We start from the raw sequence: 16,153 nt of genomic DNA, 5'->3' as shown, positions 1-16,153 counted from the left end.
TGCATTTTGAGTCCATAGACACAACTTACTGTCTCAGCAGATCAAACTTGGTCCTGTACCCGGCTTGGACTCAGATAACTACATATGGCCCTATCTGCTTCTAAACCCTATTTCCTCCTAAATCTTTGAAATTCTATCATCTATACTTCTACTGATTGGATTTTTGTTGTTTTGTTCTCAATTTATTACAATTCACAACATTTTTAGGTCTCGCCTGAGCCAGCGTTTTAGCGCTGTCTGGCGAGAGCTTTAGTAAGCGGGGATTTGGAAGTGCAGACTAGTGCTTTTCAGGCCTCCAAATACAGTGCATGTGTGCCGGGCGTGCGCATCATTTGTCAGCCTGCCTGATTACTTTCGCGGCCGCTTTGATGTTCTCAGTGAGCCGCGCGGCCACTGAGAACATCAAAGCGGCCGCGAAAATTTTTGCCACCCCCTCCCTTATCCCACTTCCTGCTTGTTCTTTTTCCAACAGCGGCAAAATGCAGCGCTTTTACGTTTACAATGGTGCCTGTGCGCTTTTGTCAGCATTTCGTCAGTTTCTAAAATTTTTGCTGCTGTCCCTACGTGACCATGTTGGCGCTGTTCATTTCGGCAGTGTCTAACATTTTTGCTGCTGTCCCTACGTGACCGTGTTGGCGCTGTTCATTTCGGCAGTTTCTAACATTTTTGCTGCGGTCCCTACGTGACCGTGTTGGCGCTGTTGTGTTGCCTCGTCTCAGCTTCAAGACTTCTCCCTTCATGTGAAACTATGGCCGAAAGCTTGCACCACGCACTTTTGGGTGAGGAAAGTCACTGGACTGAAAAGTAAAGATCATTGGGACGATAAAGTATTGGCGGCTCGGATTTGTAGCTCAGCACGCTTGTAATAAAGCGGTGGGGTTTTTCGGCTCTTCATGGCCCAGCGTCACGGGTGGCTTGGCTTGGTATTATCACAGTATTTACAGTCTTTTCCCCAATGTGACCCCTTACTCTAACAAACTGCCCGGCACTCTGCATATCCTTCCCTTTCATGCTTGCATGTTTGAAAGGCTCTTTTTGCCTTGCTGAAGGTAGCGTTAACATCCCAGGAAATGCAGTTTAATTGTTCCCAGTAATATTTACAAAGAACCGCACTCTTCTCTAAAATCTCGCCGATTTGAACATGTTTATTTAAATGAGGTACTTGTCTCTAAAGCCTTCCTGACTGGAACATGTCTGTTAGTGAGGTGCTCATTTTTTTTCTATATTGTGCAACAGCTGCGTAAATGAGGCACTGTCTCTAAAGCTTTGCCAAATATGTTAAGTAAATTACGCACTAGTTTGATTTTTGTGTTGCATGCTTATCAAGCATTCTGCTGGATCTGCAGGAACAGGAGCGTTTTTCGGGGTGCCTGTGTTTGCTCTCTGCTTGTTGTAGATACCAGCCGATGTGTGGCACTAGCCACTAAATACAATTAATTCAAAACTCTGCATCATCGTATAACGTGTCTGTCCTTACATGTACCAGACTGCTCACATTGGGTCTGAGGCCTTTTCTTTGCACTTGTATCAAATAACATTTTCTATGGGCTTCTAGAGAATGTTTTTCACTAGCTGAAGTTCTTTCCTTACTGACTCTTGGTGGCCATTGTTCAAGCTCTGGTATTAATAAATGCAGTAACGTTCTTTATTTCAGGCCAGAAGGTCACAGCAGCAGGTTCATTTGAAAAGATGCAGAATGAGATAGCACAAGCATAGAAAACATTTATTTGGAGCACAGAACCATGTGCCATCCGCTGGATTAACGGATAGACAAACAATAAAGTGCATATATACCCTAACAACAAAAGGGCTACAAAATATTGTGATCCAAAGATGTACTGTGCAATTATTGGCACCGCCCTTATAAGTGGGTGGCACTGCTTCAGCAGTATTTGTTTAAAGTGCAGCGTGTAGTTTGAGTACCACTCAGCATTTCAAACGCCCTTTGCGCCTCTAAAGGTGGATACCTATCTATCAGAAGGATGTCATCTTCTTTTGTATCCATATTAATGTCAACATTTCACTCAGTTTGCAGTCGGTTACTTTGGGCCAGACGAGAGCGACCAGTCTGATCCCAGGTACATAGCACTCACAGGCTGCTGGAAGGCTGTTAGGAGCTGTGGGTCATCTATATTTGTCTGCATTTAAACAGCTTCTCTTGTCTCAAGTACTTTCTGGCCCTTGTTAAACTCAAAACGATGATGCTTTGGACAGTAGCGAGGGTGCCAAGTTTGCTCTTATCCTAATTTTACAAAGCAGGAGTTGTAGCATAACATTTTTAACTGCAGCTCTGACTAAATATCACCGCACAAGAGACCTGAAACACAGTGTGAGGATTGTGACATAATGATCCCTCTGCCCCACATTTCTCACGGCCTTACTTTATTCATTTCGGAAGTGGGAATCACCCCGATATCCCTCCCGCTCTCTCTACCTCTCTCCCCCTCTCTCTCTTTCTCACTCTTTCCCTTTCTCTCTCTCTCTCCCTCCCTCTTTCTTTCTCTCTCTCCCTCTATCTCTTTCTCTCCTCCCCCCATCTCTTTCTCTCCTCCCCCCTCTATCTCTCTCCTTTCTCTCTCTCTCTCTGTTTCTCAGTCTCTCCCACCCTCTCTTGCTCTCTCTCTTTCACTCTTTCACTCTCTCCTCTCTATTTCTCTTTCTCTGTCTCTCCCTCCCTCCCTCTTTCTCTCTTCCCTCCTGCTCTCTATATATCTCTCCTCCCTCTCTCCCCCTGTTTCTATCTCTCTCCCTCTCTCTTTCACTCATTCTGACCCTCTCTCTCTCCCTCTTTCTCTCTCTAGCTCTCTTTCTCTTCTCTCTTTATCCCTCTTCCCTCTCACTCTCGCACTCCACTCTGTGGCACGTAATAACACGCCACATAATTACACTATACTAAATGCAACATACACTCAACATAATACCACTCAGTGCCACATAATTACATACCACATATTTACTCTCTACTCAATGCAACATAAATACGCCCCGATACCACTCAGTGCCACAAGATTGCAAGCCACATAATTACACTCTACTCAATGCAACATAAATGCACTCCACAAAATACCACTCAGTACCACAGAATTACACACCACATATTTACACTCTACTCAATGCAACATAACTGCACTCAACATAATACCACTCAGTACCACATAATTACACGTCACATAATTACTGTATTCAGTGCAACATGCATGCACTCCACATACCACTCAATACTACATAATTCAACGTCACATAATTACTCTCTACTTAATGCAACATAAATACACTCCGCATAATACCACTCTGTACCGCATAATAACATACCACATAATTGCACTGAACTCAATACAACATAAATGCACGCCTTTGGGTCAAGTCGCGCTATATAAAAAAGCAACAAAAAAAAAAAGTTTGCAATGCAATAGGTCTCGCATTACGGAATGTTTGCGCTACTGGTGTTGCATTATTATTAGCAATGCCAATAGCTCAAACTTTTATAATGCGAGACCTATTGCATTGCAAATGCTTGTTCGACATTGGTATTTCAATTTTTCTTGGGTTGTGTTTTCACTCTATTGCTGTTTTGAGTGCTGCATAAATACTTTCCACATTCCCTCTAAGTTAAGCCTTACTGCTTTTGTGCCAAACTACCAGAAGGTTGAGCATGAGTTAATTTAGTGACTTTTGTGTTTCACACTGAGAAGGGTTGTGGTTGTTTCTATGGTTCTTGCTTCAGAGGGGTATCTCCGCCCCTCAACCAATAATTCAATTTCACACAGGGGGTCACAAGCATTTTGAGTTTGCCATACTCCCCTTTTTGACTCACCAGTCCCCCTTGAGTGTTAATAAAGATGATGGCTGTAGTTGCAGTGTGCATCTAAAGGTCAGTAGTTCCAGTCTTCGCCTGCCTCGATGACTGGCTGCTGAAGGTGGGCTCAACTCAGGCAGTCTTAGACCACATCGTGACGACGGCAAACTCCCAACATTTTTGGGGGTTTTCATCAATGTGCCCAAGTCACACATAACTCCTTTGCAGAGGCCCCTTTCATCATTACTATCCCGGAAATTACCTATTTTCAAGCCTTCTCTCCTGAATAACGAGTCCAGGACATTTGTTGTATCATCCCGATGTTTTAGTCTCAGCCCTGGATTTCAGTGAGGATGGCACCAAGGTTGCTGGGACTATTAAACCCCTGCATTTTCCTGGTCAAACATGCCATATAGCACATGCTGTCTGTGCAGTAGGATCTGAAGACTCAGTGGGCACATCACCAGGGGTTTCCTTTCAGATTCTATCCGGGTTTCTGGGGAGACAGAAAAAGATCTGCAGTGACAGCTGCTCGACAGCAATTGGACAAGCGGCAGACTCCTCTCCCTACCCTACCCAGAGCAGATGGTGGTGAAGGATGAGTGCCTACTGGGTTGGGGAGGTCACCGGGAGGAGGGAGAGATAGGGAGACTCAGATATCTGCCAGAGATCCGCCTTCACAGCAACCTGCTGGAGTTGCTGGCCATTTCCTTAGTGTTGAAAGCCTTCCTTCTGTTCTTGAAGGGGAGACTGGTTCACGTCCTCATGGAGACCACCACTGCCATGTGGTTTTGAAACAAGCAGGGCCGAATGGGGTCCTGGACTCTTTGCCAAGAGGCTCTATTCCTCTGGGCTTTTCTGAACCATCAGGACATCTCTACAATCATACACCAACTGGCTGGTTCCTTAAACACCAGGGCGGACGAACTCAGCCACTGCCACCTAGCAAATCACAAATCACAAATCGCAGCTCCATACCGAGGTGGTGCAAGATGTCATTGATTGCACCAGTGAGCAGAGCACTAGCTCGATCTCTTTGCTACCACTGAGAATGTACAATCTTTTGCACATTGAATTGGCTATCTCTCTAAGACTCATTCCACCTAGAGTGGAGCACAGGTGTTCTGTGTGCCTTCCAGCCACTATCTCTCCTGCCCCGAGTTCTGAAGAAGATCAAGAATTACCACGACCAAGTCATACCAGCAGTCACAGAATGGGCCAGGAGAGTGTGTACCTGGAACTTCGGGGCATGACCATCTGTCCTCCAATCGGGCTGTCTCTTCAGGAGGATCTTCTATTACAGCAGCAGAGTCGGGTCTTACACCCAGGCTAGTACAATCTATACCTCCATGCATGGAGATTGATGCCCTGTCTCCTTAAAAAGAGGATATTTGTCTGGTGGCCAGGGGGCTTTCCACAAAATCCATTTATGTGGGATGCTGGGAGAAATTTGTAGCTTGATGTCGCCCGCTATATGGACCCATTGCAAGTCAGATTCCCAGACATGTTCTTGTTGTCTTCGGCCCAGCAATATGTTGCACAGGGCACTGTTAAGGGTTACTTGTTGGCCCTCACTGCCTTTTTGCTTTGCCAGACCATCAATTCTCCTTCGGCTTACATGTTGTGAAGTGTTTCCTCAAAGGTTTGGTCCACATATTCCCCTCTAATCCTTTACAATCCCAGCAAGAACCATAAGAACTTCATATTCATGTTAAAGAACTTCCCAGGAGGATAAAATACAGATATCTAGTGCACTATTCCATCTAAAAACTATGCAGGACAATAGTAACAAACCAGGCGAACGGCAGCATGAGCCAGGTTTTCAAAGAATCAAGTCAACTTAATGCATTATATGTTTGTAGCAGCAATAGCTGTTTCATTTCTTTTAACCCCAAATATATTATTTTGTAATTTTAAAGTATTTTTTCATACGCTCATGCTTGTGTGAAAGGCAGCCATGCTTTGCATTGTTGGTTGAAAGCACCTTAAATTTTCCCCATATATCTTTTGTCATGCCGCAGTGGGACCTCAACCTGATCTGCACTTTTCTGATATGCACCCATTTTGAGCCTCTGCACAGCTGTGCCTTAGGTCTACTGACCCTAAAACGTTTTTCTCATTCAGATAACATCTGCTTGTCACAAAGAGATTCAGCACATGTCAGTTCAGCCACTCTACACCTCCTTCTTTCCAGACAAGCTGCTGCTTAGAAAGAGAGCGGCATTCCTTCTCAAGGTTGTGACAAATTTCCTCGTCGATCTATTCATCACTGTCACTTCATTCTTTGCCTCACCTCACCCCTTGTAAAAGGAGAAGAGCACTCACAGTTTTTACTTTGATCATACCAAAGACCATTGGGTGATGATCAGCTCTTCGTGGGGTTTCCCTGGGGCAAAGAAATGCCAAGCAGTAGAGAAGCAGACACTATTTCTATTAAGATCTGCTAAGCGATGCAAAGAAAAAGCCTCAGGAAGGGTTGACAGCCCATTCCACCAGGGATAGGCAACTAGCACTCAGGGTGCACCTTCTGGATATTTGTCAGGCTGTGATGTGGGCATCGGTGCACACGTTCACCAAACACTACTGTCTCGACAACCGGGCACGAAGAGAACATTTTGGCCATTTGGTCCTGCAGGACTTTTAGGTCTGAGCCATTCCAAGACCCACCTCCTTGTGGAGTACTCATTTGGTATCTGTTTACAGGTCAGAAATCTGCAATTAGAAGTAACCATCAAAAGAACAAGTTACTTACCTTTGGTAACACTCTTTCTGGTGGGTGCTAATTGCAGACTCCTCACCACCCTCCCACTTCCCCAATTATGAGGGCTGGGCTCTTTTCTATACAAAAAGGACCCAATATTAGAAATTTACACACTTGAGTAATTGATCGCCATTGGGCTCCATGTCCGAGCGCACTAATGATGTTCAGAAAAAAACTGACGTCAGACGACATGGGTGACGCCTATACATCGCTCCAGTCGTCACTTCTGGGGCAGAGCGGAGTCGACATGGAGCTATACGATAGCAACAACTGGCACTCAGGGGCAATGCTGAAAAATCTTCCTGATCCATTCTGCCATCTGGGGATATTCAGAAGGAGAGGATTCTGCAGTTAGATAGAGTATCCACCAGAAAGAACATTACTGCAGTTAAGTAACATGTTCAAAACACCATTCACTAGTTGAACTCTACTCAAAAAATAACTAGCACTAAATCTGCATGTTTTCACTGGTTATCTCAATGAGGAAACTAAGGGACCTGAACCATTCCTAATTTCTATTGTTTGCCACTAGGCTTGGTCAGTGGCATTTGGGGAGAACAGCAGGAGGGTACGTGCACTGTTGTTGTTACTGACGGTTTTCTTTGCATCGCTCACCATAAGAAATTAGTTATCCATAAAAGTAGCAACACATTTATTTTGTTTCTTCCTAAAAAATCATCTCAACCGTTTATGTAATTTAAAAATAATAGACTTTTTCGGACATTGTAAAACATTTCAAAAGGGATAGCAGAATTAAAGAAAAATATCTTACATGATTTGATTTGATTTATTATTTGTAAAGCGCCTGAATCACCCCCCAAGGGGTATCTCTGCGCTATCGGATTGCTAAAGCCAGCTACATACAAGAAACAGGGTAAAATAATACGATTTTAAGAAGCCCTGAGATGGAGATATAAATATTCTTTATAGTAAGATATAATTTGAATACAGTTGAAAAGAAAATATTTTGGAACACAGCAATGATAATCCTTTAGTTCTGTCCTAATTTATGCCACACAAGCAAACGCGATCTAAACATGTTGGAGCGAATGCGGAAAAAGTTCAATGTACCCACTTGTGGAGATTATGGAAAACATTGTCAGAGAAGGACCAACTTTAGACCACTTGATCTTCTGAACGGCCAGTGGGATGGGCAGTGCTCTGCTTCTTCTCTGACACCGTTTCCTGCCATTTTTTTCTGTTTGACTTATTTTCTCAGTAAATAATTCATTATTCACTGCTGCTGGTGCAATGTTCAGCTCTTTGAGTAAAGAGGAATTTGTCTCCCTGTCCAGACACCTAAAATGTATCACAACTCCCCCTTTCTCATCCTCAGGAGAGGAAAGGCCAGACGGAGACCCCCCAACGGCAGTCAACGTGAAGGTCTCACCCCCAACTGGCTCTGAACCTTCCAAAGAGGAGGACGGTGAGGACCGGGACAAGCCTCAGGAACGACAGGTACCAGTAAGCATCCAAAATTTGCTTTCGGCGACAGCATCTTTTTAGGAGATCAAAACACTTTTGGCAATTCTGGCGTCCACGAGCACATGGGCAGTAAAGATCGCTGTGACGGACGTGAAAAAATACGTGGGGGGCTCAAATATCTGTCTTTGAGCGCAAACACATAGCAGGAATGTGCAAAGTGCCAGGGCATTTATCAGAAGTGGGTATTGTAGTCAACCTTACAACATTGCACCATTTTCAACTTGTGCCAGCTTTTGGTACCGTGAAGTGGGTAAAGTTTAACAAATGGGGTCTAGCAGGCACCTGCACCAATTACTTTCCTCCATACGCACTGGGCCAGGACTGTGGCTCGACGCAGCAGCTTTCTTTTTTAGGCCTTGTCTATAGACAGAATGTTTTGTTGTCTATTATCGAAGACCTATATTGTACCACCCCAATACTGAGGGGTCTATTTGCTAAGATGTTATGCCGTGTTTGCACCATAAAAGTGGCGCAAATCAACCCAAAATCTTTTTTACCTATTTACTTTTCGCTTTGCATTACTTAGCCCCAAGGGGGTGTACAATGGGTGGTGCATGGGCATTCCCATGCAACCCCCCAAGCTTTCTAACGCTAGGCCCCATTTACTTAAAATTGTAGACAAGGTTTAGCGTCAGACAAGAGCACCCATTTCAAGTAGGTGCTCTGAAGGAGAAGTGCTTTCATTTCTCCTTCCATTTCTGGCTTTGTATGTGATCTGCACTGTACAACACACATACAAAGTGGAAAACGGTTTAAAGTAAGGCTAGCCTTCCAGTACAAAACCTATGCTAGACTCACACAGACACCCTTGCACTATGGTGCAAAGGTGTGTGCGGGGCACACAGCAGCTAATTTCAGCACCAGCGCTAGGGAAAGGAGGAGGGTCCCATATTTCTGTAGATATGGCGCTCACCTGCTCTCTTCTTCTCGCGCAACGCAGTGCAGCTTTTTTGCCTGCTGCGTTGAGTTGCGTAAGATTTTAGTAACTCTGCCCCTTAGAGTGTTCAGCTTATCATTTGTTGGCTTTTTTGTGAATCTCATTTGCCTATTTATTATTCAATGGTGTTTCTTCCTCTTTTTGGGGGCTGTTCCTCCCATGGAACAAAGCTTCATTATTATCCTTTTGATTGTTTGACATGTGTCATTCCACTACTCATATCAGGAAACTACTTTTTTGTTTTTCTTTCAACACTCCATGGAGTTCATGCTTTTTCTTTCTCTCTGTTCCATGTGTTGCTTACCCGCTCACATCTTTGCACGCTTCGTATTGCTCCCCACCCATCCCAGCTCGTCTGCTACAGCGTAGCAACAGGTCTATTTTTGCCAGGTTTTACAACGAGCAGACTTTATTGGGTTGGTTTCTTTTATCTCCTGCTTTCTACATATTGTACAAAAGTCCTGGCCTTGGCTCAAAAAAACAGCATTTACGGTGCTGGGGAAGAGGCGGGACTGACTGAGCAGAACACCAAATGGCCATAGAATCTGTTACAGTTCTGAGTTATGAGAAAAGTAATTTATTCTTTGGCAAGCGTTATTCTTTACATTCTGACACTTCCTTATTCACTGTCTCAGACAACTGTTAGGTTCTTGCAACTAGATCTCTGTGTTCTTTCTAAGCTGTATCATGTGCAACAGACTTTATAAGCACAGTTTAGTTTCCTATATTAAATATATTTGGAAAATAGATGAAAACATTGAATTCAGTGTTCAGTTTCAAGATAACTTGGAGATCTGTCTTCTTTCCCCCCAGTATTTTGAAGTCTGCTTTATTTTTACTTTTTTTAACAATGGTTTATGAACAAATATCGGCAAGCCAATAGTTTACAACTCGTACTATAAAGGGAAGCGTTATTGGTTTTGTCAGTGCTTGTTTTTCTGTGATACTATGCTTATTTCCGCACTTCTGGGATTCAAAAGGCTGTACTTTTGGCAGGAGCAAAAGAAGATGGCTTGGCCGAGTTGTGTCATTTTTCCATTGCCACTCAGATGACAGCGAGCAAACACAATGTCCTGCAGCCTGATGTCCCTGCCCGACTTGCCTGGGACATATGGCTACAGGGTGTGTTGGACAGAGCAAGGAAAACAATGCTGGCCTCTGGCTAATTTAGGACACTTAGTATTTCTTTGCAAAATGCCCTAATTGATGCATTTCCTCAACAGCTAGTTATCCACGAAACAGTGTATTTTAGTCCTGATATAACATCCTGCGCCGTTTCAGAGGCAGGAGACAGAAAGTGACTGGCAGGCCTCAGGAGAGAGTTGACATTTAAAATGCTAGAATAACCAAGTGACCTCTAAACATAAGTTAAAAAAAACAAATATGCTTTTATCCTTTTTGCTCAGAGGACACAAGTACAGCTAGGATTGGACCTGTATCTGCTCTACCAGAGGCTGGCTTCCTTTCTCCCTGATCTACAAGCACCAGCTGCCACAAAGTGTCACACACAAGACACTCACTCCACATTCTGTGCACCGAGGGGCACAGCTACCATTAGTGCAGGAGGTGCTCTGTTGCCGGGATCCACTGCGTCCCAGCCACTCGCTGTGTATTTTAAATCAGCCTCTTAGTTTCCTGTATCTCTACAGTATTCTTCACTCCTCCACTATTGTCGTTGACTCTCAGGTTTAGTACTTAGTACTACAACTAACACAGCAAGCCATAATTAGAGGACAGGCTAGGTGTCAGCTGATTCTTTCATGCACAGGCAGAAGATGTGATATACTTAAAATGTGATGGTCAGTCCAGCTCACTGCATTAGGTGCCCCTTCCATAATACTCCTCCTGCAGTACAACGCCTCGCCTGCATGAATACATGGCCTACAAGCGCCAGCTGTGCGGGGCAGGTTCTGTCCCAGTCGATACTTGTCAAGGCGTCCTAGACGGTGGAAGGAGCGCTTGCCAGTTGTGCTGTCCAAGGAGATGATTCGTGATGGTAGGATGGGCGCTCCAGACCCTTTACTAGAGACCAATTGAACCCCCCCCCCCACCCAAAAAAAAGCACAGGTAGTACCATTTGTCAAGGCACCTCATAATACCACTTTAGGTACTTACAATATTTGTAATGAAGCAACCACCAAGGTTCAGAGACACATTGCAGAGTCGATCCTAGGACATGGACTTACAAACACTTCCTAGGCTACAGGACCACTCCTATTGCAGCCATCGCTGCAGACCCAGACGTTTCCAGGTAGAAATAATAGCACTTCTGAACTGGTTGGAGAGGAAACGCAGAGTTATATAGGAAAAGTTAAAAGTATACCTTTCAGTGTTCCTTTGTTCCCATGGCTACAGATCTCAAACTTTGGCATTGAGACGGTCTGGAAGACATTGCCCCCTCTAATTTTCCCCTCGGCAGCCTGAAGAGATCATGAGAGTACCTTATGAGATGTCTCAAGAGGACCTTTCAACGCTATATTCTTCAACCCTAAACTGCATTCCAGTCCACAGGATTGTTGTCTGACAGTAAAGCTAAGTGTAGGTGGAATGGAGACAACCCAATCAGGTACCTCCCCAAAAAATTAGTGTACACACTCCTTAAAGGCAGCTGGATTCTGGTTGTAGGACCTGAGAGTATTCTGAGAATAGTGCCCCTGGTCATTTTAACATTCGCACAGCAGGTCAGACATGGCTAATACCAGGCCCATCGGAATTCCCTTAACTTTTCAAAACAGATGGTAGGTCTGAACCTGATGAAGCCAGTTTACTGTTGAGGTACTGATGTTAGAGAAGTAAAGCAAAGGGGACTCTGCCATGCCTGGAATGTCTCTCTACTCTTGATTTTGAAGTTTCTTTGCTTCTCTCATGCCATGCGGTGGAACTTTCCTGAATATTAAAGAGCTTTAAAAGCTTTTGGGTCACTGTCTGAACATTACAGCAGTCAAAAGTGACTTCTTTGACTCAACTGCATCCATAGAGTTTCAACACAGAGGCTGGCTTAGCTTTTCTTCGGATGTCATCCACTTGTAGACTGGCGACGTGGCTCACTTTTTTTATCAATCACACAATTGTTGTTTCTTCTAGTCTTCGTATGTGGCTGTCTGATGGGCTTTTGCAAGTTTGCAGGAACAATGTACTCGGATATTAAAATGAAAAGGCTTGCTAATTGAATGGATGCAGGACTGTTTGGTAGGTGAGTGAGGGATTTGTTTTGTGTTTCCCCTCACTCATGCGCAAAGCAGACCAATTTGTTAGTTGTCTTAATACAGTTTCCCACCTCCCCTTTGTTTCAAGGACCACAAGAAGGGAAATTGTGTTCTTTGTAGCTGGTGTTTTTAGGTATTACTCCAATTGTTCTCTTGGAAATGGGGTCAATGTTCTGGCAGTATCTTCTCGAGTATGCAATGGGTTGTGAACATCTTCTCCAAGTTTGATATTGCCACCATTGTGAAACTAGAAGACAGGAATCGAACTTTATGAGCGTGTGAGAACCCATCTACCGCCACAAATATGTAGTGCATTCTATACTACAAATAGAGCAAATGCCACATGCCCTGTGGCAAGGGCCAATGCCTGTTGAAGATGGGTCTCAATCTGTCCCTGGGTACACCCAACTGGCAGCAGAGTTAAAGGCCTCCAGGTATGACTCCATACACTCTCCATTGTAGAGAATCATACTTTCTCTGTTGTCTATTGTAGGCCAGTTCCACCAGCTATAAGCTAATGCACAGGAGAAAGTGAATGTTTTATCCAGTACCAAGAAACTTCCCAGATGACAGTGTGTTTAGAGTATATGTCGCTACAGGTCAAGATAGTGACTGCCTCCTGTTTATCCTGACTTTTTCCCCTGCAAGAAAGCCCTCTAATCGTTTTTTTGTTGAAAACTCACTTTTATTGTCAGTTTAAGTCTGACAAAACACTGATATTACCATATATTAGCCAGAGAACATCTTATGCCAACAATACACTATCATACCTTTAATTGAGACAAAGTAGGAGCGTGGCCAAGCAGCCGAAGGGAATGGCCGCAAGATAACGTGGCTCCAGAGCCCTCACCAATTAATCCTGACAGAATCCTGCTAAATTTCCCCTGAGAAGGTGGGATCACGACCCTACAATAGCGCGGACCTGCTGGGGACGTATTACTGCCCGGTGGAGTGGAGAATCAGCAGAAGACTCCAGGCGCAATCGGGCGCTCCGCAAAATGATGGTGATACACCCTCAGTTTGCATGGTGATGTTATCACAGTAGCGAGAACATAACGCTGGGGAGTCCGGATCAGAGCCAGCCCGTGACGGAGACAGACCCCGGAGGAGGAGACCGCCGGAGGTAGGCTCTGTCAATATTCCTAAAGACGCCGCTCTGTGCCGCTGTTTGCTGGGTCCCAGTAGCCACCCTAACTGACGGGCAACCGGCTGCAGCAGACTGGGACCCCAGCCTTGTGGGCCTAGGGAACCGCTGCGCTAGAAAAGTGGAGGTCAACGCAGAAGGCCACAGAATATCAGTGAAGTGTCCTGCGCCGCTGCGCACTCTCCCCATATGCTCTACTGCCAGCGCCAATAAGCGGCATTCACCGGGACAGCTGCGCAGTGACTCAAGGTCCCTGCTTGGGCCTAGAGGGCCCCAAACTTTCACTGTCCTCCTGTGGGTAACAATTGGACAGTATACCCTACTGAAATTTACCAGAGACGTCCACAAACCTACCCACATTCCCTGGTGTTTCCCTTGGGGCCAAGATTGTGATGGGCGGAGGATCGCCCCCATGCGTGGCGAGCATAGACAAGTGTGTGGCGAGAGAATACCCTTGGAGTGACATCCACGGACCCCTTGACAAGACGGCAGGAGAGCAATGCGCCAGCCCCGATGGAAATTTAGGCCCAGAGTTCTCAGGCCCTGTGAGACTCGGGCGGCGGCGGCCGATTGCAGCGGAGACATCCCGGCGGTGAGTGAGAGCCCTGATTGACCTTGTATTAACTAACGGCGGTAGGGCGAATCGGCCACCCCTGGGTGTTGGAGGTGCGGGGCCTGGGCGGCAAGCAGGGCGAGGCTTTGTGAGGCGGAATTTTCCCCCTCCGTGCCCTGGAGTTATTGAACTGGGATCATCGGTTGGGCCTACACTGGTAACAGCGGCGAATCCTGAATTGACCTGCCAGTTGCAGAGTGCAGTGCCTGATGTACTGGGGGTGCTGTATGATCATAATTTTGCCTTGTGGTATGGTCGGATCCCTGTGAGGCCCTGGGCAACTGTGACTGAGGAGCTGCCGCCAAAAGCGTGCCGAGACGGCCCCTAGGAGTAAATGGGCTCTACCTGGTTGACTCTGCACCTGGATCCCTCCCACCACCCACCCCTCAAACGCAGCGAGGTTGGAGACCCGACAGGCCGGCAGGGAATCCTTCCTTCCTGAGCAGCCGGCGGCGAGTACTGGGACCACCCGTGGATCTCTTGACCACATACAGGGCGCTAAACCGTCCCAATGGCAAGTGGGAAGGGATCCAAGACATCTGCGCAGAATAAACCTCTCAGGAGGGTGCTGACGGCCAGCAGTGCCCGCCCCAGCAGCAGGAACCAACACTTCAGGACATTATGGCGGCCATTGCGGGAGTACGGACCTCCCTGGAGAGCCGCATAGACACGGTGAATATTGAAGTGTACCTCATCAGAGCTGACATCAGGAAAATGGACTCCAGGGTGAAAGAAGTGGAGGAGGTCACGACTGTGTTAGGTAAAGACACTGCCCTGCTTAAGACGCAAGTGAGCCATCTGCAGGAACAACAGAGCAAACTGGAGGCGCTACTCGACGACTATGAAGGTAGGGCCCGTAGAAACAACATACGTATCCTGGGCGTCCCGGACCGGGCAGAGGGGCCTGCAGCTGATCTGTTTGTTGAAAACCTGATACTGAAGCAGTTGCAACCCGCACGACTCTCGAAGTACTTCTCCATCGAGCGTGCGCATCGAGTTCCCGGGGGTAGGCCTAGACCTGGGGCCACCCCGAGACCGATTATAGCACGAGTATTCAATTTCCGAGATCGAGACATCATAATCCAGGCATCACGTTCCAGCCCACCGCTTAAACTGGATGACAGTGTGATCTCCTTTTTTCCAGACTTCACCATAAAGGTTCAAGCTCAGCGCCGCAGCTTCATGGTGGTCAAACAGGCACTGAGAAAGAAAGAGATAAAATATGCTATGCTCTTCCCAGCAAAACTCCGCATTGAATCAGAAGGCAAGGCATGGTTCTTCTCTTTCCCTGAAAGGCATGGTACTGGCTGGAGGATTGGCATTGGGTAGAGAAGCCACAAAAGGATCGCAACGGAGGACCTCGCTTCCCAGAATGGACAGCAACACTATGCAGCACAGTGACCCAGTTCGAAAGGAAATGGACCCCACGACGATTGACTAAATAAAAAACATCCGTGGGGCTGGAACAGACATGGTTGCTGCAAATTGTGTTTACTAGGCCAAGATCAGGGTCCGCTGGAACTTATTAGATCGTCTCCCCTGGAATCCAATAAGTGTATATGTCATCACTACAAAAGTAAGGTGTTGAACTGTTCCTAATTAGCAGCTTTAGTAATGCAGCCTACGCTGGGGCCATATGTAGGTATCCCGTTAATTATTGTAATATGATACCATTCTTATATATGGCGGGAGGGTATGGCTGCATCCAAGTTCCTCTTTTATGAAGGGTGGGGTGACAGGCACTCTGCCTTGTTGGGGAGTGGGTAGTTGTAAATCCACTGGCAGGGGGGCAGGGAGGGGGGATGTTGGGGTGGAGGGAAGGGTTTCTATGTTTTACATTTGGTTTTTACTCACAAAGCACCAAGAGGCAGATCATATTGCCTCTGCTATCATTAAAATTGCACAGTATGTATTCCTATGGTTCTCTTGCTGGCGTGTACTTGGCTGCCCTCCTAAGTCTATCCACCGGGCCGGGGTACTGTCAGAAGAGATGGCTGGCCTTCCTATTGTACTTACAGGTTTTTACATTTTCCACATGCAGGGCTTATGGCTGGGACTAAGGTAGAAACATCACTGTCCATCCTAACGTGGAATGTAAATGGATTGGGGGACAAAATAAAACGCGGGGTGGTGTTGCAATTTCTAAAGAGACAGGCCCCAGATCTAGTCTTACTGCAAGAAACACACTTAGTGGGTAATAAGTGTAAAGCC

At 45.9% G+C, this 16,153-nt stretch overlaps 1 protein-coding gene across 2 annotated transcripts in view; it reads left to right on the top strand.

Moving 5' to 3' along the window:
• SLC24A1 (solute carrier family 24 member 1) overlaps window positions 1–16,153 on the top strand; it is a 186,326-nt gene that overhangs the window by 131,668 nt on the left and 38,505 nt on the right. For both annotated transcript variants that reach the window (XM_085646365.1, XM_085646364.1), the window contains one exon: window positions 7,894–8,015. In XM_085646365.1, the coding sequence (XP_085502491.1) occupies window positions 7,894–8,015 (122 nt within the window). The remainder of the gene's footprint in view (window positions 1–7,893; window positions 8,016–16,153) is intronic.

The sequence above is a fragment of the Triturus cristatus genome, chromosome 3_1 (genome assembly GCF_964204655.1).
Source record: "Triturus cristatus chromosome 3_1, aTriCri1.1, whole genome shotgun sequence".
In the NCBI taxonomy this organism is placed as follows: domain Eukaryota; kingdom Metazoa; phylum Chordata; class Amphibia; order Caudata; family Salamandridae; genus Triturus; species Triturus cristatus.
The sequence above is the reverse complement of the archived record's forward strand: the minus strand, read 5'-3'. Positions and strand labels throughout refer to the sequence as shown.